The sequence below is a fragment of the Centroberyx affinis genome, unplaced genomic scaffold (assembly GCF_046629955.1).
Source record: "Centroberyx affinis isolate AG114_WGS23_722 - 3 ecotype Tasmania unplaced genomic scaffold, CSIRO-AGI_Caff_v1 ptg004041l_1, whole genome shotgun sequence".
Lineage (NCBI taxonomy): Eukaryota > Metazoa > Chordata > Actinopteri > Beryciformes > Berycidae > Centroberyx > Centroberyx affinis.
The window spans coordinates 32328-55619 of NW_027281838.1; the positions used below are offsets into that span (position 1 = coordinate 32328).

General features: G+C 41.7%; 1 protein-coding gene across 1 annotated transcript; it reads left to right on the forward strand.

Annotated features, from left to right (window-relative positions):
- Positions 1 to 8858: 8858 nt before the first annotated feature.
- Positions 8859 to 12142, forward strand: LOC139663529 (uncharacterized). The gene is made up of 9 exons (XM_071542224.1): positions 8859 to 8944; positions 9158 to 9257; positions 9348 to 9620; positions 9769 to 9862; positions 10088 to 10155; positions 10281 to 10496; positions 11099 to 11161; positions 11358 to 11436; positions 12030 to 12142. The coding sequence occupies exons 1-9, from the start codon at positions 8859 to 8861 to the stop codon at positions 12140 to 12142; spliced, it is 1092 nt and encodes a 363-aa protein (XP_071398325.1).
- The last annotated feature ends 11150 nt before the right edge of the window (positions 12143 to 23292 follow it).

A 23292-nucleotide genomic window follows, 5' to 3' on the forward strand; every position in this document is an offset into this window, starting at 1 on the left:
ACTTCAATTTTCACCAGTTCTGACGCGTTTGCAAAGTTTGGTCCGTTTTCGAGCACCTTTAGCCCCTCAAAAATGCAATCAAACACGCGGAATAAAAATCATAATAATAATAATTAAAACTGCAAGCAGTGATGAGCGGGCCCTCGCCTCCGTGTGCAAGTCGGGGTGTGCTGCAGCCGCGGGGCATGTAGACGTCCTCAGGCCTGGACTCTCGTCCAGCATGTGAAATCCGGTGCAGATCGGACAACGTACGCTCAAGTTCACACAACTTCCTGCCGCCAGTAGGTGGCGCTATGACTATGACTCCTAATCGGCCTGTAGATGTCCTCAGACCTGGACTCTGGTCCAGCACGTGAAATCCGGTGCAGATCGGACAATGTACGCTCAAGTTCTCACAACTTCCTGTCGCGAGTAGGTGGCGCTATGACTATAACTGAATATCGGCCTGTAGATGTATTCAGGCCTGGACTCTAGTCAAACGTGTCAAATTTGGGCCAGATGTGACAACGTACAGTCGCGTTACAACCCACTTCCTGTTTCGTGTCGCCAGTAGGTGGCGCAATGACTATTACTCCTAATAGGCCTGTAGATGTCCTCAGGCCTGGACTCTTGTCCAGCATGTGAAATCTGGTGCTGATCGGACGACGTAAACTCAAGGTAACGCAGCTTCCTGTTTCATGGCGAAACATCGAAATTCCACGCCACGCAACGCCCACGCCGTGTGACGAAAACTCAAGCTTTTGATAAATTTTCATCGTCAAACTCTTTTATACACGCTGACCAATTGTGACGTGGATCCGATCAACCGCCTAGGAGGAGTTCGTTAAAGTACGACCCCTGCAAATTCACACAGCTTCCTGTTGCCAGTAGGTGGCGCTATGACTATAACCGAATATCGGCACGTAGACGTGTTCAGGCCGGGACTCTCATCAAACGTGTGAAGTTTCGGCCAGATGTGACCATGTACAGTGGTGTTACAACCCACTTCCTGTTTCGTGGCGAAACACGGAAATTCAACGCCACGCCACGCCCACGCCGTGTGACGAAAACTCAAGCTTTTGATAACTTTTCATCGTCCAGGTCTTTTATACACACTGACCAAGTTTGACGTGGATCCGATCAACCGCCTTGGAGGAGTTCGTTAAAGTACGACCCCTGCAAACGCCCAGAAACGCCTAAAAATGTCGCAATCAATTCAAAATGGCCGACTTCCTGTCGGGTTTAGGCCAGGGCTCCAAGAGGCTTTTTTTTAAGTCTGGACATTATACACGTGCCTACCAAGTTTCGTCCGTCTAGCTGAAATAGAAAGGCGGGGGCTTTGGTTTTGAAATATTGTAGGGGGCGCTATCGAGCCATTTTGCCACGCCCATGTCCAAGACCCATAAAAGACTTCAATTTTCACCAGTTCTGACGCGTTTGCAAAGTTTGGTCCGTTTTCGAGCACCTTTAGCCCCTCAAAAATGCAATCAAACACGCGGAATAAAAATCATAATAATAATAATAATAATAATAATTCCTTCAGTTTCAATAGGGCTTCGCACGAAGTCGTGCTCGGGCCCTAATAATAACAAGCAGTGATGAGCGGGCCCTCGCCTCTGTGTGCAAGTCGGGGTGTGTTGCAGCCGTGGGACATGTAGATGTCCTCAGACCTGGAGTCTTGTCCCTCATGTGAAATCCGGTGCAGATCGGACAACGTACGCTCAAGTTCACACAACTTCCTGTCGCCAGTAGGCGGCGCTATGACTATAACTGAATATCGGCACGTAGACGCGTTCAGGCCTGGACTCTCATCCGACATGTGAAGTTTGGGCCAGATTTGACCATGTACAGTCGCGTTACAACCCACTTCCTGTTTTGTGTCACCAGTAGGTGGCGCTATGACTATAACCGAATATCGGCCTGTAGATGTCCTCAGGCCTGGACTCTGGTCCAGCATGTGAAATCTGGTGCAGGTCAGACAATGTACACTCAAGTTATCGCAGCTTCCTGTTTCACGGCGAAACATCGAAATTCGCCGCGCCGCCAGGGCAACGCCGTTTGGCGAAAGCTCTCGATCTTCACCACGAAGCGTCATCATGGTCCTACGGCTTTTCTGACCACATTTGAGGTGGCTCTGGTCAACCCGCTAGGAGTAGCACACCCCAGTATAAAACATGTCATTTCCTGTCGCCAGTAGGTGGCGCTATGACTATAACCGAATATCGGCACGTAGACGTGTTCAGGCCGGGACTCTCATGCAGCGTGTGAAGTTTGGTCCAGATTTGACCATGTACAGGCCACTTACAAGCCACTTCCTGTTTCGTGGCGAAACGTGGAAATTCGCCGCCTCACCACGCCCACGCCGTGTGACGAAAACTCAAGCTTTTGATAACTTTTCATCGGCCAGCTCTTTTAAACACGCTGACCGAGTTTGAGGCGGATCCGATCATTCGCCTAGGACGAGTTCGTTAAAGTACGACCCCTGCAAACGGCCAAAAACGCCCCAAAATGTCGCACTCAATTCAAAATGGCGGACTTCCTGTCGGGTTTAGGCACATGGTACCTACGGACTTTTTTTTAAGTCTGGACACGATACACGTGCCTACCAAGTTTCGTAGGTCTAGGACAAACGTACGGCCGTGAGTATTTTTTTGAAATTTGTAGGGGGCGCTATCGAGCCATTTTGCCACACCCATGCGCGAGACCCATAAAATATAAAATTTTTCGCCACTTCTGACGCGTGTGCAAAGTTTCGCAACTTTCCGAGCACGTTTAGGCCCTCAAAAGTCCGATTTTTTTGTCCGGCGAATAATAATAATAATAATAATAATTCCTTCAGTTTCAATAGGGCTTCGCACGAAGTCGTGCTCGGGCCCTAATAATAATTCCTTCAGTTTCAATAGGGCTTCGCACGAAGTCGTGCTCGGGCCCTAATTAAAACTGCAAGCAGTGATGAGCGGGCCCTCGCCTCCGTGTGCAAGTCGGGGTGTGTCGCAGCCGCGGGACATGTAGACGTCCTCAGGCCTGGACTCTCGTCCCTCATGTGAAATCCGGTGCAGATCGGACAAAGTACGCTCAAGTTCACACAACTTCCTGTCGCCAGTAGGCGGCGCTATGGCTATAACCGAATATCGGCACGTAGACGCGTTCAGGCCGGGACTCTCATCCGACATGTGAAGTTTGGGCCAGATTTGACCACGTAGAGTCGTGTTACAACCCACTTCCTGTTTGGTGTCGCCAGTAGGTGGCGCAATGCCTATGACTCCCAATCGGCCTGTAGATGTCCTCAGGCCTGGACTCTGGACCAGCATGTGAAATCGGGTGCCGATCGGACGACGTAAACTCAAGTTAACGCAGCTTCCTGTTTCTAGGCGAAACATCGAAATTCGCCGCGTCGCCATGGCAACGCCGTTCGACGAACGCTCCCGATCTTCACCACGAAGCGTCATCAAGGTCCTATGGCTTTTCTGACCACATTTGAGGTGGATCTGGTCAACCCGCTAGTAGTAGCACACCCCAGTATAAAACATGTCATTTCCCGTCGCCAGTAGGTGGCGCTATGACTATGACAGAATATCGGCACGTATATGTGTTCAGGCCGGGACTCTCATCCAACGTGTGAAGTTTGGGCCAGATGTGACCATGTACAGTTGCGTTACAAGCCACTTCCTGTTTCGTGGCGAAACGTGGAAATTCGCCGCCTCACCACGCCCACGCCATGTGACGAAAACTCAAGCTTTTGATAACTTTTCATCGCCGAGGTCTTTTATACGCGCTGACCAAGTTTGACGTGGATCCGATCAACCGCCTAGGACGAGTTCGTTAAAGTACGACCCCTGCAAATGGCCAAAAACGTCCAAAAATGTCAAAATGGCCGACTTCCTGTCGGGTTTAGGCACATGGTACCTACAGACTTTTTTTTAGGTCTGGACATGATACACGTGCCTACCAAGTTTCGTACGTCTAGGGGAAACGTACGGCGAGGGATCGTCTGTAGGGGGCGCTATCGAGCCATTTTGCCACACCCATGCGCGAGACCCATAAAATATATAATTTTTCGCCACTTCTGATGCGTGTGCGAAGTTCGGTGAGTTTTCGAGCACGTTCAGGCCCTCAAAAGTCCGATTTATTTGAGCGAAGAAGAAAAACAAAAATAATTAAAACTGCAAGCAGTGATGAGCGGGCCCTCGCCTCCGTGTGCAAGTTGGGGTGTGTCGCAGCCGCGGGACATGTAGATGTCCTCAGGCCTGGACTCCTGTCCCTCATGTGAAATCCGGTGCAGATCGGACAATGTACGCTCAAGTTCACACAACTTCCTGTCGCCAGTAGGTGGCGCTATGACTATGACTCCATATCAGCCTGTAGATGTCCTCAGGCCTGGACTCTTGTCCAACATGTGAAATCTGGTGCAGATTGGATGATGTAAAGTCAAGTTAACGCAGCTTCCTGTTTCACTGCGAAACAGTTGACTTCAATTAGTAATCATCATTATTGGTGATTATTCACTCTTGTTTGTTTACACTGTGACGAGGAACCAGAGGGCTTTATTTGTCAAATATTGTTTTGAACTTTGTGCTATAAAACAGAAAAGATGGTCCCCACTTTGACTGAAAGAATGATTGAAGGGGTGTGATTGTGTGAAGAAAATGATATTGGCCTTTGTTCAATGGTATGGAGTGACGGTCATTCTGTTGCATGGATGATAAATTTACACAGTACCAGATTTGATCATTGTCAATAAGCTGTTATAATGCTGAACAGGAAAAGCATTGTTAATGTTTGATGAGTGTTTGCTTTTGTAAAGATGGTGTTGCCTGTTGTGTGTTTTTAGAGGGAAATAAATATTTTGCCATAGAGTGTTTAATGGAGATTCTATTGTGTGTAAGGTGAACTGCTGGTAAATTTGGCTTTTCATATGATGATCACAGATTTTTGAGTTGACATTGTTACAATTTGCTGTAGCCTAAATGTAGAAATGAAAATTAATGTTTTTTGAGTTGAGTTGGCAGGAGATGCAACTGAATCTTGCATGGCAATGAAAGTTCAAGTAAAGCAGAAGCATTTTTCTAGTATGATGTCTTATCTGAGAGTTTGTATAAAGTGGAAGGCACAGAACCAATGCTGCATTCATTTCAGTCTAATACTCAGTAGTAAGGGGTGTAGTTACTTTTCAGATGTGGATTGTACTTACATGATTAATTGTGAGTTTGTAATATATGAGTCATTGATAGAAATTATACTGCCCAATAATAAATAAGTGGTTAAAATGAGGTTGGATTGGAACAGCTGCAATAAAGTAGTGCTTATTACAATGTAATGTATCAGTAATAATGAATGTTATTGGGCTGCCATGATATTTGATGATCATAAGTAATCATTCTTGTTGTTGGGACACAAATGTGCAGTTGTGTTCATGTGATCATACACACTAGTGTTGAGTGAGCTAAAGTTGTTTCATGTTGCAATAATGTCTCCTGAGCTGACTGTGTTTTTCAGGATAGGTGGGCTGTCAATTGTTCTCTTGTCTGTATACATTTTGAACAGGGATGAGTTCTTCATCATAGACAGAGCTATACCAATGGTAATTTATTATGATCAATGTTGATACAGAGAAAGTAATAATAAACATTCTTGTACTTTGTGATGGTGCAATATTGTCAAAATGGAGGTGAGACGTTTCATGAAACATTAGGTATTTAGAGGCAAAGTTTCAAACCACATACAAGGTTACAAGGTATGAGGAATGTGCAGAGACAATGTGTGGGTGTGGTCCAAAGGAGTGAAAGGAAGAGGATCCTTTAATCAGAAGTCGTCATCCTTGCTATTGAGACACAGATGTACTGTTGGAGTTGTTTAGACACTAGTGTGAAGTGAGGCATTAGTGGTACAATGAGCAGTAATCTCTTTCATTTATATGAATGGTGCATTAGAACATGGCAGACATGGTGCTTAAAGCTATTGTTGTGTAATGGGCAATTATTGTCAGTTAAGGTAAATCTGTGTTTGCATATGTTTTCATTAGTATTGTCCATGATGAATGGTGAATCAGTGCAGGCAGGTCATGTGAGATGCTGCAAATGTTTCATTCACTGAGAAGGTTTTGAAGCAGTGGAAAAGTCACAGACACAGAATTGAAAGAGTTAATCAGGTGAATGAAGTGTGCTAGTGTAATATAGTGTGTGGTTGCTGTGGACTAAGAATTGGAATGAAAATTAATAATTTGATCCCCTGTTTAATGTTATGGAGCCAGCCTCACAGTCCTGTATGGAAGTATAATTTAGGAAAGAAGTGGATGTGATTATTGTCAATAAGCTGTTACACAGTTGAAGAGAAATAGCATTGTTAATGTTTGATGAGTTTCTGCTTTTGTAAAGACAGTGTTTCCTGCTTTGGTGTTTGCAGTGGTAGATAAATATGTTGCTGCTGAGAGTTTAGAGTATTAGTGTGAACTTCATGCAGCATTGGTTGTGAGTGTTTTACGTTATGGACACGCTTAGTTCCATTGTTATAATGCTGCACCATTTGTACATAGCTTCTGTATTAGCCAATAAATGTTTAACTTCATGTGACACAGATTGTAATCATCAGGGAAAAATAAATGACAGTTTAGTGCAAGTTTCTTTCCCTTGAAAGTAATGCAGGCAAAGATTAATAAAAACTGCAATACACTGAAAAACTTATGGACTATGGAAATGTGGTTGCAGTAGTTTAACAGTGGGCTTTGTGAGGTAAGTCCATACTTTAGGTGATTTATCCCTTGTATTTTAGGCAAACTGATGACTGCCAGTACTTCTTATATTTCCTAACCATGTGAAATTGTTGTTGTGTAGCAATATTTTAATGGAAGTATTCAAATTGCTGTAGATCCTGAAGTATTGTTGTTGCTTTACATGATAGGTTGTCAGCGGTTTTCATACTACACCCCATATTCCAAAAAGTTACAATGACAACATTGCTTGTGCTACTTTATTAAAAAAACATCACCTTTACAAATGAGATGTTGTGGAATGGGCAATTATTGTTAGGTAAGGTAAATTTGGTTTGGATATGGTTTTATGTGTCTTCTAGATGTTGCAGATGTTTCATTTCACTGAGAAGTTTTATCAGTAGTGGAAAAGTCACAGGCACAGAATTTAAAGAGTTAAGCAGGTGAGTAAGGTGTCCTAGTTTAATATAGTGTCTGCTTGTTGTGGTCAAAGAATTGGAATGGAAAGTCAACATTTCTTTGGTGGTGCCACTTTACTAAAATATCATCAACGCTATTGATGAGATTAAATTGACTTTAGATTATTATCTTCTCTTAAGAATTAGCTGGTTTATTTTTTTTTTTATTCATGCATGGTGGAGTGTGAATGTCAGTCCATGCTATCCAAGAGGGAACTTGTGTCATTATGTATCAGCTAACAGTGGATGCCTGTTGTTTCAAACATACAGATGTAGACCTTTTTCGTGTAATGTGCATCAACAAATAAATTGCATTTCTATAAGTGTAGACTGAGCACACAATTATATTGAAAATTGATTGACATTCAGTGGTCAGGAAAATTGGGCAGGTGAGTATTTTGGGACTGAACAATTTTAGTTGTAGTCAAAGTCTGATGTCAAATCAGTTTTTTGTGCTTAATTAAAACTGTAAGAAAAGATCTTACTGCTAACTATTCTATTTGTAATTTTATCCTGGTTGTTTTTGTATTTTTCTTGGATACTGTGGATTGGTATGTAAGTACGCCCACACCCATACACACAGACACACATAGTTGTCACACCTACTCATTGGTGCCGATTGTTCTGAAGGTGAACAATAGCGGCAGAAGCACGGACCAATCAGCAAGCGAGCGTAGTATTGAGCAATGGATAAAACGTCAGCTCAGGACACAGACAACAGTTTCACTTCTCTGAAGTCGAGACTCCCGTAGCTTTAACCGAGCAGAAGCCATTTTAATTGTTACTAAAACAGCAGAACTTCCTGAAGCCTAAACAAGCAAGTCGACTCGCCGGATCTTCACTGAGCGACTACCGGCCATCAGCCGAGAGTCACTCAACCAGGACAGATTCCATCTTCCTGCCGGATTCCGAAGGGTTGACTTTCAGGGAGAATTTGAAAGCGTGTTGTGGACGCACAGTGAGTATATTGTAATTGCCAGTGAAGTACAAAGTGCTAACTAGGTTATTGCGATAAAGGAGGTGCCAGTGGTAGCTGGTTAGCCCGCTAGATAGCGCTGTAACACAACATGTATGTATAGCCAACTAGCGCTTAGGAAATGATAAGTGTAGCGAGTGGTAATACAACGGGACTTCAGTGTCCATGCTGTTACAGTCATTGGCTGTCTACTCGGCGCTCAGAGGGGAGCTAGGCATCTGGTAGCTGTTGGGTGGCGGGAATGGGCTTCACATTGAGTTGTAAAGTTGGAGAAAGGTGTAGTTGAAACCATTATCATTCTGGGGAAAAACGCTGGCTGTTTTTGTATCAGCCAGACTAAGTCAGATATTGTCAGGTCAGTATTGATCCTGTTAAACTTGTATGTTTTGTGTGTTTTTGTGGTTTCATATCAAGATGGTAACAGAGGGGAGAAGTAACCAGTATTTGTGTTAGTGCAGTATTAAATGATGAATGTTGTTAATACAGTAAGGAAAGTTTCATAGATGTTTACAGTTTTGTAGGTTGGAATTGGCAAAACCTAGCTATAACAGACTCCATAGCAAAGGGTATGCAACTTAAAGAGCCAGCAGTAGGGTTTATGTTGTGGAGTGTGATGGATGAAGTACAGGTTTGTTGAAGAAGGATTTGTTTTGTAGTTACAGATGTATCACACAATGTCATTGTGCGTTTATTGCAGTCCAAAAGTTTATTTTAAGCAATTATATATATATAATTTTAGATGCCACGAGGCAAGGGGTACCGTCGTTCCCAGGCCGCCAAGAGGAGGGTGGCGGAGAGGCGTACTGTGGACGTGGAACCTCAGCAGCCCTGTAACACCAGCAGTGCACGTATGTAACCAACCATTTTTCTCAGTAAATGTGTTCCTTTATGTGTACAGTATAGAGTTGTTGCATGTGTGTAAAGTCTTTGTGCGTTTTGTACAGTTTTCCTACTAGGAGGTGTGCAGTTGTGGTGATAATTTATGGTTTGTGAAAGTTGACTAAGTGGTTGTCTTTGTGTCTGTGTATAAATAGGCAGGGGTACAGGTTACCGCCATGCAGTGCGAAAGTGGCCGATCTCATCCTTGACCGGACGAAGCCACAAGCTGGTCGTTCCAGTTGAGTCACCAGACAAGAAGGTATTATTGTTGTAGAACTCATGATCAAAGCAATTGATTTGTGGAATGTTTACAACTTGCATTTTAAAACAAATTTATCTGTTTTTCCAGTTTGTGCTGGTTGTCGGTGACTCTCATCTACGAGCCATCGCGGATGGTTTCGTGAAGATGCCAGAGGGAGGACTTTCCTTTGGTGTCATGTCGACCCCGGGGGCTGCAGCGGTTGACCTGAGGACTGAGGTGCTGAACGCTGTCGTGCCTCGGACACCCGACGCTGTCTGCCTTCTGGCTCCTAGCAACAACCTGACAGCCAGCAGGACGGTTGGCGAGGCAGGGGCAGACTTTGCTAGGCTCCTGGCTAGTGTTTGCAGTCGCTGGCAAACGGTAAGCCTAATTGTTCTTGTATTTATTATTAGTATGTCTTTTGTACTATAATGGATTGGTTGCAGAACAATGTATATGTATGTAATAAGGGGTATGACATTTTGTGAAATAATGCCATTTTGTAATGAACAAGTATTGTTTTGTATAGGTGTTTGTCCTGGACTTTCCTCCGCGGCTGAACATCGAGGTGGGTCAGCAGGAGCTCCTGCGTCAGGAGTTTCATCGTGTGGCGGCACGTATGGGTAAGTTTGAAAAGATTTTTGTCAAGTGCAGTGACATGTATATGTGTAGATATGTCTGTTATGTATAGTAACAGGGTATATGTTCTTAGGCTAAGTGATTGAATGGATATTTTATGTTCCATAATATTGGTAATGGTTTTGTAATTAACAAACAGCACATAGTTAAAATATATGTATATATGTATTCATATGTCAATAATTGATTATATTTCCTTTGTTTGTTAGGTGTGAAGTACTGCTACGTCGCTGAGCACTTCCCTTTGAACCGCCTTGAGCTGTGGAGCAGAGATGGTGTAAGTAGAATATGCGGTGACATGGAAACATCTTTGTAGTTGATATGGCAAGTTGACATGACAGATACATATTGAGACTCAAATGTTAGTGTGTTAATATCATTGTGAATAACTTATTTTTGCAGGTCCACTTGAGCGACAGTGAGGGGATGGAGGTCCTCGTGCAGTTGCTGTGGATTTTCGCTTACCAGCAACTGGAGACACCAGCACCAACGCCAGTGGTTCCTCCCAGGGCGTCACCGCCACGGTTCTCCCCGAAGGTGGTCGTGAAGGGGGAGGTCAGCGTGCCACGTCCACCACCAAACCCCTTTGAGTGGACACTCGTTGGACGCGGCAGGAAGGTAAGAGGTCGCGCACTGTAATTGTACGGGAGAGACTTTGATGTGATGTGTTCTAAGCAGTTTACCTTAGCAATGGTCAAAGGGTATTTATTTGTTTAATACAAACTATGCAATTCTCATTACAGAGGTGCCAACCTGCAGAATGTGAGCCGTCCAGTGGTGCATCCAAAAGGATGATGGTTCAGCAGCAGGTTTGTTAAATTTATGCTTTACTGTAAACAATTAGGATAGGTTTATTGATTTTATGTGTGTGGTTTGCTTTTTGATCAGACAAATTGTAAGCAATAGTCTTTCTGCATTTGTATTTCACAGGTGTTGAAGGAGTGTTCCATCCCGCTAACACGCGTCAGGTTTAGCAGTGCCATGTTGGACGCGATGGATGAAGTTGTTCCATCGGATCTCACTAGCCCTGTGCAGTCCACTGCTGTTCCAAAAGGCAGAAAGGTAATTTGAATGCAAATTGTATGTGTTGGTTGAGGCTTTACTGTAAACGGTGTCTTTTGTCTGACACACTATTAACAGGCAACATTGCTTATATTGACCACAAGGAGCTATGCCTCAAATATGGCTTTAAAAAGTTTATGATGTTTTTCTTACATTAGAAACCGAAGGTGGAACAGCAGAAGAAACCACCTGCCTCCAAGAGGAGATTGGCAGAGAAGCAGGTTTGTTTTTTTGGTTGTAATGCAGTATTAACATATTTGAAATTGTTTGTTGTACAGTTTGAGTAGATTGGTTGCAATGGTATTTTTACATATGTTTGTAGTATGTAGTAATGAATTGTTTTACATTAATTGTGAAACAATGACAATAGGTAGGTTTATTTGGCGTATGCAGTGCATTCAATTGTGTTCTTTGTAGGTGGAGGCCTGTGTTGCGGGGGTCTGTCCAAAGCCAGCACGTGCCAGGGCTGTGAAAGTGGCTGTGAAGGAGGAGGTTGGTGCACTTTGTGTGTCATTTGAACGGTGCATGCACAGCTATTTCAGTGTCAATGTTAATGCAGTATAAATTTGAATTAAAAACAACACTTGCATGTTATTTGTGCTAATTAAGTAGTAAATAGTTGTAGTTGGCAGTCTTTATATAGGCTAGGTAGCATCAAGTGTACTCATGAAGACAACATACCTCATTGTAGTTTCATTCAATGTGTGTAAATAAACGTATGTTGTTTATGTAGATCACTCAATTGCTGTTTTTTTCTAGGTTGAGCCAGAAGCGAGTGTGGGGCTGTCTCCAAAGCTATCACCTGCTAGGGCTGTGAAAGTGGCTGTGAAGGAGGAGGTTAGTGTACTTTGTGTGTTTTTTGAACGGCTGTGCAAAGCTAGTTTACTGTCATTGTTAATGCAGTATAAATTAGAATTGTTATTTGTGCTCATTAATAAGTACATGGTTTGCTGGTGGCCTTTATATAGTCCAGGATGCATCAAGTGTACACATTGAAATGCCAACAGATGTCATTGTGGTTGCATGCAATGTTTGTAGCTAAACATATTTTTTGTATGTAACTCATTCAAGTGTATTTTTCTTTTCCAGGTGGAGGTGTCTTCGAAGCCATCAGTGGCCAGTGTTGCGAAAGCGGTTGTGAAGGAGGAGGGTTTCGGTATGCGACGCACACCAAGATCCGACAAAGGTCAGAGCTGTCTTAATTCTAATGCTGGTGTGGGTTTTGCAAAAGTGCAAGCGGCATGTGTGACTGATGCGTGTGTTGGTTGCGATGGTACAGATGAGGTTGTAGAAGTTAGTTCTGGTAGAGTAGCAGTTGAAGGCGTGGAAAACATTCACGTTACAGCTGAGCCTGAGGACTGTAGTGCTATCAGGGCTGGAAACAGTGTTCGAGGTTCATTTCATCAGGGAAATGATCGGTTTGCATATGCGGGCGTTCAGTGTATGGCAATAGGGCTGGTAAGCCTAGCAAAACATACGGTTGACAGTGTTTTTTCATGGCAGACAAAAGATTTAGACACGGTTGTAGTTTTAGGTGACGAGTTGTACACATCTCTGCGAGGCAACAAGATGATCAGTGGCGGGTCGGATCTGTTGTGTGTTCCTGATTTGCCTAAACAGGCAGTTATTGATGGACAGAAGTTTGAGTTTGAATATGGTGACTATGTGTCTGGTAGAGTAAATGTGGTTGATGGAGACCTTATCCAGGCTGGTGTACACATGTCTCTACTATCTGGATTGGAAAAGATGTTTGCACAGTATGACACATGTTTGCTGACATTGGGTGTTAGTACATGTGCAATCATTTGTCACAATGGAAGGTATGCAGTGGTAGATTCACATGCACGCAATGGTGCTGGAATGCTAGATGTAGATGGGCGCAGCGTTATTGTATATTTTAGTTGTATGAAGGATTTGTATGATTACACATGCAACTTGGCTGCATCGCTCGGTGGAAGGCAAAAGCCTTTTGAGATTGCTGGTGTGTGTGTCATTCACACAGGGTCAAATGAAAGCAGTCAGTCTGTGTCACCAAAAGGTGAAAGTAGAGCTTGTGTGTCTCATAAAAAGGAAATGGATCATGTTAGTGTAGTTGATTCAGATGTTGTGTTTGTTAGTGTTGCGCCTTCAAAAAAGCAGTTTAATCCTATTTGTAAAGAAGTTGCACAAGCTTTATGTAGAGAGTTGAATGTGGAGTGTGAGAAAGTTGATGCATTGATATCTATTGCAGCTGGTATGTTGGGAACTCCATGCAAGAATGAGAGTATAGTTGCTGATGGTAATTGTTTCTTTCGCGCAATGTCCCAAGCTGTGAGTGGCACGCAGAAGAATCATAGGAAAATTAGACTTGCAGTTGTTAAACAGTTAGAAAGGAATGCAGTGCAGTATGAGAATATTTTGAGGAGTGAATATTCTTCGATGGCAGAGTACCTTACTAAAACAAAAATGCAATATGTTGGCAGTTGGGCAACTGAGGTGGAAATTCAAGCAGCAGCAGATTGTTTTAGAGTGGATGTCTCTACATATTATGATGGGCGATGGCTAGAATATAGTTGCAAAAATAGGCGTTTGTCAGAACAGGGGATCTATTTGGCAAATTGCAATGGCAACCATTATGAAGTTGTTGTTTGTGTTCATCATCCTCAACTGCAGAGTTGTTATGGTTTCTGCAAAGTGAATAGGGCCAATTCCAAAGTGTTCAATGTCAGGCGGCGAAGTGTAGAGAAAAGTTTAGAGGTTGAGAGAAGGAAAACAGTTGAGTGCACAACTGGTTTTGCTCCAGTTGTAGCTTCAAGTTTGGGGAATGAAAGAGTAGTGTATATTGAGGATGATGTGACAAATGAGGAAATGGATTGTGATGTTGTAAAGGAGGTGTGTAAAACCACATTGAAATTTAGTCCTATCTGCACTGAAGTTGCAAAAACATTATGTAGTAAATGTAATGTTGAGTTTGAGAAACAGGATGTGCAAGTACATACAGAATATGGGTCTTTGGGTGTTGTTTGCAAAACAAATAAAATCGTAGAGGATGGTAATAGCTTTTTTAGATCACTATCTCAAGTTATCTGTGGTTCTCAAAAAAGTCATAGAAAAATTAGACTTGCTGTAGTTAAGTACATGGAAATGCATAGTGCAGAACACATGGCGTTTTTGGATAAAGAATATGTTTCAGTGGCAGAGTATATTGACAAGTCACAAATGAGGTATGTAGGCAGTAGAGCAACCAAAATAGAAATGCAAGTGACAGCAAATGCTTTTGGAGTGGACATTTTTACATACAGTGGTGAAAGGTGGCTGAAATACAGTAGTATTGGCTCAATGTTGACAAATGAAGGAATTTATTTGAAACAGTATGACAATAATCATTTTGAGCCAGTAGTTTGTGTCCAACATGTTGATAAGCAGCTGTGCTTTGATTTGTGCAAAGTGGGTACTTCATCTGTGACGCAGTACATGTGTAGAAGGAATGCAGAAGTACAGGGACGGAGTATTGCAAATATTAAGTATTGTTTGTCTAAGTATTTGAAAAGGAGAAAGACCTGCCAAAGAAAAATAGAAACTCAGAAAAATGTCTTGCATAGAGAGAAGGTTAATGAAAGGAGGAAAGGGAAATATCAGGCAAATGTGTTGCATAGGGAGAAAATGAATGAAAGGGTTAAAAGGAAATATCAAGAAAATAGTTTGTATAGGCAGAAACTTAAGGATATGAGTAAAAGGAAATATCAGGATAATGTGTTGTATAGGCAGAAAGTTAAAAATATGAGTAAAAGGAAGTATCAGGAAAATGTTTTGCATAGGGAGAAAGTGAAGCAAAGGAGTATAGGAAAATATCAGGGAAATGTGTTGCATAGGCAGAAAGTGAAGGAAATGAGTAGAAGGAAATATCAGTTAAATCAGTTGCACAGGGAGAATGTAAAAGCCATGAGTACAAGGAAATATCAGTTAAATCAGTTGCACAGGCAGAATGTAAAAGCCATGAGTACAAGGAAATATCAGTTAGATCAGTTGCATAGGCAGAATGTAAAAGCCATGAGTACAAGGAAATATCAGTTAAATCAGTTGCACAGGCAGAATGTAAAAGCCATGAGTACAAGGAAATATCAGTTAAATCAGTTGCACAGGCAGAATGTAAAAGCCATGAGTACAAGGAAATATCAGTTAAATCAGTTGCACAGGCAGAATGTAAAAGCCATGAGTACAAGGAAGTATCATGGAAATCCTGAGCATAAGAAGCGTGTTTTAGCAGGTAACAAATTGAGGTTGCAACAAATGAAAGAAAAGTCAGAGCAGTTTGACTTTGTTATGGAGCAGTTTTTGGATACTGTAAAGACAGGGCCAGATTTTGTGTGTTGCGTGTGCCATCGATTGTTGTTTAAACATCAGGTTTTAAATTGCAAACGAGAGTATTATGACAACAGGAAAGCAATAGCTTCGATTGCAGATAAATGCATAAGTGAAGATTACTTACACAAGTGTAATGAGGAGTGTGTAATGCCATGTCAGTGGTTGGATACAGCTAGAGGTCAGCTGTGGATATGTTATACATGTCATTATAAGATAAATAAAGGTGAAATGCCACCTGAATGTGCATTTAACAATTTGGGGCTTCAACCTATTCCAGCAGAATTGGCATGCTTGAATAGTTTAGAACAGCATTTGATTGCTCTACATATACCCTTTATGAAAATGTTAGCTTTACCTAAAGGTGGGCAAAATGGAGTACATGGACCAGTGACATGTGTTCCAGCAAACATTGTGCAGACTAGCAATTTGCTTCCCCGTTCTAGTATGGAAGGTTCTTTGTTGCCTGTAAAATTGAAGCGTAAGCTAACATATAAAGGGCATTATGAGTATCAGTTTGTTGACACTATGCACATAAGGCAAGCATTGCAATATTTAAAACAGACAAATGTGCATTATAAAGATATAGAGTTTAATGAAGCCTGGTTAAATGAGTTTTGCAGGGAACAAGATGAGGCTTTAGGAAAGAACAGTGAGGCCAATGCAGACTGTGGCGAAACATCTACAGATGTTGTTGAGGATGAACTTTTGCATGATAGACAGCAACATTGTATGTTTCAGGACACGTGTCTCATGCCTGTTGACATTGGTCAGGAAGCGCTGGATCAGCATTATGACGGTATATTGAATGTGGCGCCAGCAGAAGGGAATAGTCCTGTTCAATTGCTTGCCGATCACGCAAACGAGGCTAAATGTTTTCCGGTGTTGTTTCCTCAGGCATGTAATACATATCATGCTAGTAGAGACAAGCGTTTGACATTGTCGCGTTATTTCAATAATAGAATATTACATGCGGATGGCAGGTTTGCTCAGAATGTCGAGTATATCTTTTTTGCTCAGTACATGTCGGAGATTGAACAGGTGAAATCAAGTGTATCGATAGCGGTACGAAAAGGGAAAGGAGGTCATAAGGTCCAAAATGTCAGCGATAATGTGTTGAAGGATGAAGACTCCTTGAAGAAGTTGTTGGAGTTTGATGATGGGTATCGTTTCCTCAAACCTATTAGAGGAACCCCCGCATTTTGGCAAACGGCACAGCGTGACCTCCTAGCTTGTGTTAGGCAGCTTGGTGTGCCTACTTGGTTTTGTTCGTTTTCCTCTGCTGATATGCGATGGACAAATCTTCTCTATAGCATATTGAAACAGCAAGGTAGAACAGAAACAGTTGAAGAGTTGGAGTGGGCAGACAGGTGTGACTTGTTGCGGCGCAATCCCGTCACTGCAGCGAGGATGTTCGATTTTCGGTGGCATTGTTTTTTGAGGGAGGTACTTATGTCCCAATCGAATCCGATTGGGAAAATCAAAGATTATTTTTATAGGGTGGAGTTTCAGCAGCGTGGGTCACCTCATGTCCATTGCCTGTTTTGGATTGAGAACGCCCCGCTGATTGATAAAAACACGGACGATGAGGTAACTGAATTTATTGATGAATATGTAACGTGTGAATTGCCATCACAAGATGACACATTATTGGACATCGTCACATCTGTGCAGCAGCATTCGAAGCGACATGCAAAAACTTGTAAAAAGAAAAACACTGTTTGTCGTTTCAATTTTCCTAGGCCGGCATCTGCTCGTACATTTATATGTCGTGCCAAAAGTGACGAAGATAGCAAAAAAAGGTGTACTTGTCAGGTAGACGAGTCCGATAATGTGTCACCATGTGCATGTGTAAATCAGGCACAGAAAGAGTTTGAGAGCATGAAAAGGGATCGTGCGGCAGAAATTATGACGGCCATCAAGACGGCGCTTTCAGACGAGAACAGTAGCTATAATAGTGTAGAACATTTGTTTAGCAGTTTAGGTTTAAATCAAGCTACTTTTGAGTCTGCATATAAACGCCTTGGACGTAACACACACGTTGTGTTGAAAAGGCAGGTTAACGAGGTTTGGGTTAACCAATATAGCAAGGGACTGTTAAAATGTTGGAATGCAAATATGGACATCCAGTATGTTGTCGATGCATATGCCTGTGTAGTGTACATAATCTCTTATATTTCAAAGGCAGAAAGGGAGATGGGATTGTTGTTAGGGAACGCCCAGAGAGAAGCATCGAAAGACCAAAACATTAGTGCAAAGGATGCATTGAAAGCTCTAGGCGGCGTTTACCTACACAACAGAGATGTGTGCGCTCAAGAAGCTGTGTACAGGCTAACAAATATGCATTTGAAACAATGTTCGAGGAAAGTCGTATTTGTACCAACAGGCGCCAACGTAGTTAAAATGAGTTTGCCGTTAAATGTGTTGAGGCAAAAGGCAGCATCACATGATCTTACAACAGAAGACATGTGGATGACTAGTTTTGTTGACCGTTATAAGAATAGGCCAAACGATCGCGCTTTCAATGACATGTGTATGGCAACATTTGCATCGGAATATCGGGTTTTGAGTAAAAACGAAAAATCCCAGACTCCGATTAAATTAAACAACGATTGTGGTTTTGTCACTAAAAGAACACGAACACAACCTGCGGTTGTCCGTTATGTGCGCTTTTCTGAGACAAAAAATCCAGAATTGTTTTATCAGAGTATTATGCAGTTGTTTTTGCCATACCGTGTAGATGTGCAGCTAAAACCTCAAAACTGTGAAACTTTTGAGCAGTTTTACAGGAATGGTCATGTGAGGTTTAGCGATGGATCGAGACATTCGGTCAAGTCCGTCGTCGCTTTCAATAGAAGCAGGTTTGAAATGGAAGCGGATGAATTGGATGATATCCAGAATAGACTCGATATAGATGGTGTATTGGAAGATGCCTGGTGCGAGCTGTGCCCAGAGCAGGAGTTGGAGCGTTTGCAGTGTGAGCAGGAACGGACAGACAAAGAATCAACAGCGGAAGAACAGCAGGAAAGTATTCCTGATTTAGCGGTAAGTAGGCAACAAGTTGCACATTTGGAAAAGAGAAATAATATCATGTGTAGACTTGACGGGTTGGCTTTAATTAGGTCTCTGAATGAGACACAGCTGTCTGTTTTTCATCAGATTCGAAAATGGTGCTTAAGCAAACTGTTTAAGGAAAAGCCAGATCCGTTTCATGTGTTTATTACAGGTGGTGCAGGGACAGGAAAAAGTCATTTAATTAAAGCTATTCAGTATGAGGCAATGAGGTTGTTGGCACCAGTGTGTCGTCTGCCTGACAACATTTGTGTTGTGTTAACCGCTCCTACAGGGATTGCTGCATACAATTTGCATGCAGCAACTATTCACAACACATTTAGCATTGGCAAAGATGTACGCTTACCTTACACACCGTTAGGTGAAGAAAAGCTCAACTCTTTGCGTGCTAAATATAGTGATCTGCAGATTTTGATTATTGATGAAATATCTATGGTAGATCACAGACTGTTGTCTTATATTCACGGTAGGCTAAGACAAATTAAACACACTGGTGACTTTGCTCCATTTGGAAATGTGAGCGTAATCGCTGTTGGAGATTTTTTCCAGCTGCCTCCAGTAAAAGGTAAACCCCTGTATGTCGATGACGTAGGCAGCAGCTTGTGGTCTAGCTTATTTAGTGTTGTGGAATTAAAAGAAGTAGTTAGGCAAAAAGATCGTGTGTTTGCAGACTTGTTGAACAGGATCAGAACTCGTTCAAAAGGGACCCCAATGTTAAATAGTGACATTGAAATATTGAAACATTGTGAAACCGGTGAAGTCAGCTCAGCTCTGCACATATTTCCTACAAATAGTCAAGTAGAAGAGCATAATGTTGAGCAACTATTTAGGACATGTCCTGAATATGTCACAATAGCTGCTCAGGATTTTGTAAATAATAAGAAAACTGGCAAGCTGGAATTAAAAAGTGGACAACACGCCAAGGTGTATGATACATGTTTGGCTGCACAGCTGTTGTTGGGGAAGGACGCACGTGTAATGTTGTGCAAAAACGTGGACGTTGCGGACGGTCTGGTTAATGGCGTATGTGGCACGGTAACGCATATAGTTGGCTCCACAAATAATAAATTCCCTCAAAAAGTGTACGTCAAATTCGATGATAATCACGTTGGCGCACAGAGGAGGAAACAATGTGCAAGTGTTTCTGTAGATTTCACGGGCTCTACGGGTATTGAACCAGAGGAAGAAAGGGTGACCAATAAAGGTGGATTGCGACGCCAATTTCCACTTAAACTCGCTTGGGCTTGTACAGTACATAAAGTACAAGGCATTACTGTGGATAATGCTGTAGTGTGTCTCAAAAGAATATTTTCTGCAGGACAGGCGTACGTGGCGTTAAGTCGCGTTAGAAGTTTGTCAGGGTTGATTATTCAAGATTTTGCCGAAAAAACCATTTACTGTAAAGACAACATTAAAGATGCAATTCACAGTATGCCCCCATTCTTGACTGACGATATGACAAAGCACACATTGAATTCAAACACGTTTACTGTGTTTTTGATGAATGTGCAAAATTTGACAGGACATGTATCTGATTTGGCATTGTGTACACAGCATTTGCAGCTTAACTGTATTGCTGTTACAGAAACATGGCTACCTGCTGGTTCCTCTGCCCAAACACTAAACATTGACGGTTTTAGTTTTCATAGTCGTCCTCGAAGTCTGTCATACACTAGCAACAATCCAGCATTGATTGAATTGCAAGGCCAACAACATGGTGGTGTTGGCATGTACATTGCTGACAATTTGACAGACAACATTTTGAATCTACCAGATGTCAATTTAGAATGTCTGGTCTACAACTGTGTTACTTACAACATATTAATAGCAGTCATTTATCGCCCACCATCATATCCAATGTCTTTGTTTAAAGTACATCTAAAAAGACTGCTCGACTCGCTAGAGCCGCTAAGTAACACAATTGTTGTGATGGGAGATTTTAATGATGATATTTTGAAAGTCTCAACAATTTGCACTTTTATGACAGACAGAGGCTATGTTCAACTTGTCTCGCAGCCCACTACAGAAAAAGGCACAATAATTGATCATGTGTATGTTAAAACAACACATTATGATGTGGAGTCAATAGTGTTGCCAACATATTTCAGTTATCATGAAGGGATTGTATGTTCTTTTAAATGTACAACTTTCCCAAATGACCAGGCAGAATAACTTCAGACTTGTAACAGCTGTGGCTTTTTATCTCTGCTGACGGTTAGGGTTCTGTTTCTTTTCCTGTTCATCATCTCTGCTGAGGGTTAGGGTTCGGTGTCTGTTCCTGTTCTCATCTGTTTTGATGAAGTTTATATTGTATTATGTGTGAATTTATCATATCTGTGTGTATATATAATATATACATTATATATTTAAATTATTATTCATGTTATGTTTCCTCTATGAGTTCTTGTATGACAGTTTATATTGTATTATATGTGTGAATCTATAATATGTGTGTGTGTATATATAATATATATATATTTAAATTATTTATGTTATGTTTCCTCTATGAGTTGTATGTTATTTAATGTGTGTTTAATAATGTGTGTTCTTTTCCTGCATTACAACAGCATTTCTAACTAAAACATGTATCAACAAACATTTATCTGACACAAATATGTATGTGTGTATAGCACTTATTCAAAATTGCACTAATTATACACATTTGGTGAACAAAATGAAGTAGAATTATGCCTTTCTATGAATGCTGGCACTCATATGCTGTTCTAATGCAGGTTTTGCTTTACCTTCCATGTAGAGTCCAAAAGTAAAAGTCACTGGTATTGCTACTCCTGGTTTACTAGGATTGAGTTCGATCCCCTGCAGTGTCCTGCTGATTGTTTTGGCATTTACATGAAAGCCCTTATCTTGTCCAATTGTCTCTACCAACTGTCGCTAACTTCCATGCCACTAAAACAACTTGTTGCAACTTAATATATTAACACTCTCATGTGACTAACTTTCATAACACTGGTTTCTTTTCCAGCATTACAACAGCATTTACAACTAAAACATGTATTGACAAACATTTACCTCAAATATAGCACTTATTCAAAACTGCACTAATTACACAAGTATCCACATTTGGTGAACCAAATGCAAGACAGTTATGCCATAATATGAAATGCTGGCACTCATATGCTGTTGTAATGTAGGTTTTGCTTTACCTTCCATGTAGCGTCAAAAAGCAAAAGTCACTGGTATTGGTACTCCTGTTTTACTAGGATGGGGTTCGATTCCCTGCAGTGTCCTGCTGACTGTTTTGGCATTTACATGAAAGCACAAATTATTTTCACTCAATTAATTGTCTCTACCAACTGACACTACTGCAACACTTTGTCTGTGCTTCCTATATTCAGCAATATCTATAACTTTTACATGTATTGGGTTACACTTTGTTCATACAATCACATGCTATGAATAAATACACCTTGCTAATAAACTTTGATGTTACAAGGTTGACACTCTTCACAAACATTTAACATTTAAGCAATATTAACAATGAACTACACCATCATATACTATTTGGCTTGCCATGATAATGTCCATAAACTATTCCTACTCATATAATGTCATGTATGTGTAAAAATGGCTATTTGATCTATCATGATAACTTTGAGCTACATGTGAATTTAACTTACTATTCAGCTGTATGTAACAACAAAGGCAGTGTGAGACTTCACTGTATCTTTAGCTCTGCTGAGATCAAAAAATAGTGCCAACGCAGAAACATGCACCCCTGAGCAACAGGTAATTGTATACAGTGCTCATACCAAACTGCAATCTCCTTATATCACAAATATGCACATTACACTTCAGTGTAGTGCAAATTGGCCAATAGCAAAAAAGTGGCCAAAAAGAGGTTTGCATCCATTAGCAAGGCAGCACTGCCCTCTACTGGACAATAAAAACTACGCGCAGGATATTATTACTGTCTCATGGTGAAACACATGGCTACCTTCCTATTGGGTCATGGCACAAAGCAGCTTTTTTTTTTACATCTTGAGATGTTACATTAGCCTGCCAACTTTTTACAGGTGGGTGCCCCATTCCGCAAGGGCAACTTTGTTGAAATTTTGTAGGGGACGCTATCGCGCCATCTTGCCACAGCCAAGCTCATGACCCATACCAGTTAGAAATATTCACCCCTTCTACTGTATGTGCCAAGTGTTCTGCATTTCCAGGGCAAATACTGTTTGATGTAAAACTCAAAAGCTTCACTATTGAGCATCATCAAAGCTTTTCTAACCACATTTGTGGTGCATCTGGTCAACCCGCTTGAAGGAGTACGTCAAAGTATGAAACATGTCATTTCCTGTTTCCACTAGGTGGTGCTAGAAAACACCCACTAATCACATGTTATGTTCCAGTATATGAAGTGTACACCACATCATGGAAATTCCACGTAAATCATGTGGTGATTGTCACACAAGGCTTACTTCCTGTTGCCAGTAGGTGGTGCAATGACTATGACTCCTAATTGGCCTGTAGATGTCCTCAGACCTGGTCCAGCATGTCAAATCTGGTGCAGATCACACAATGTACGCTCAAGTTCACACAACTTCCTGTTGCCAGTAGGTGGCGCTATGACTACAACCAAATATCGGCATGTAGATGTCCTCAGGCCTGGACTCTAGTCAAACGTGTGAAATTTGGGCCAGATTTGACCACGTACAGTCACGTTACAACCCACTTCCTGTTTGGTGTCACCAGTAGGTGGCGCAATGCCTATGACTCCCAATCGGCCTGTAGATGTCCTCAGGCCTGAGCATCATCAAAGCTTTTCTAACCACATTTGTGGTGCATCTGGTCAACCCGCTTGAAGGAGTACGTCAAAGTATGAAACATGTCATTTCCTGTTTCCACTAGGTGGTGCTAGAAAACACCCACTAATCACATGTTATGTTCCAGTATATGAAGTGTACACCACATCATGGAAATT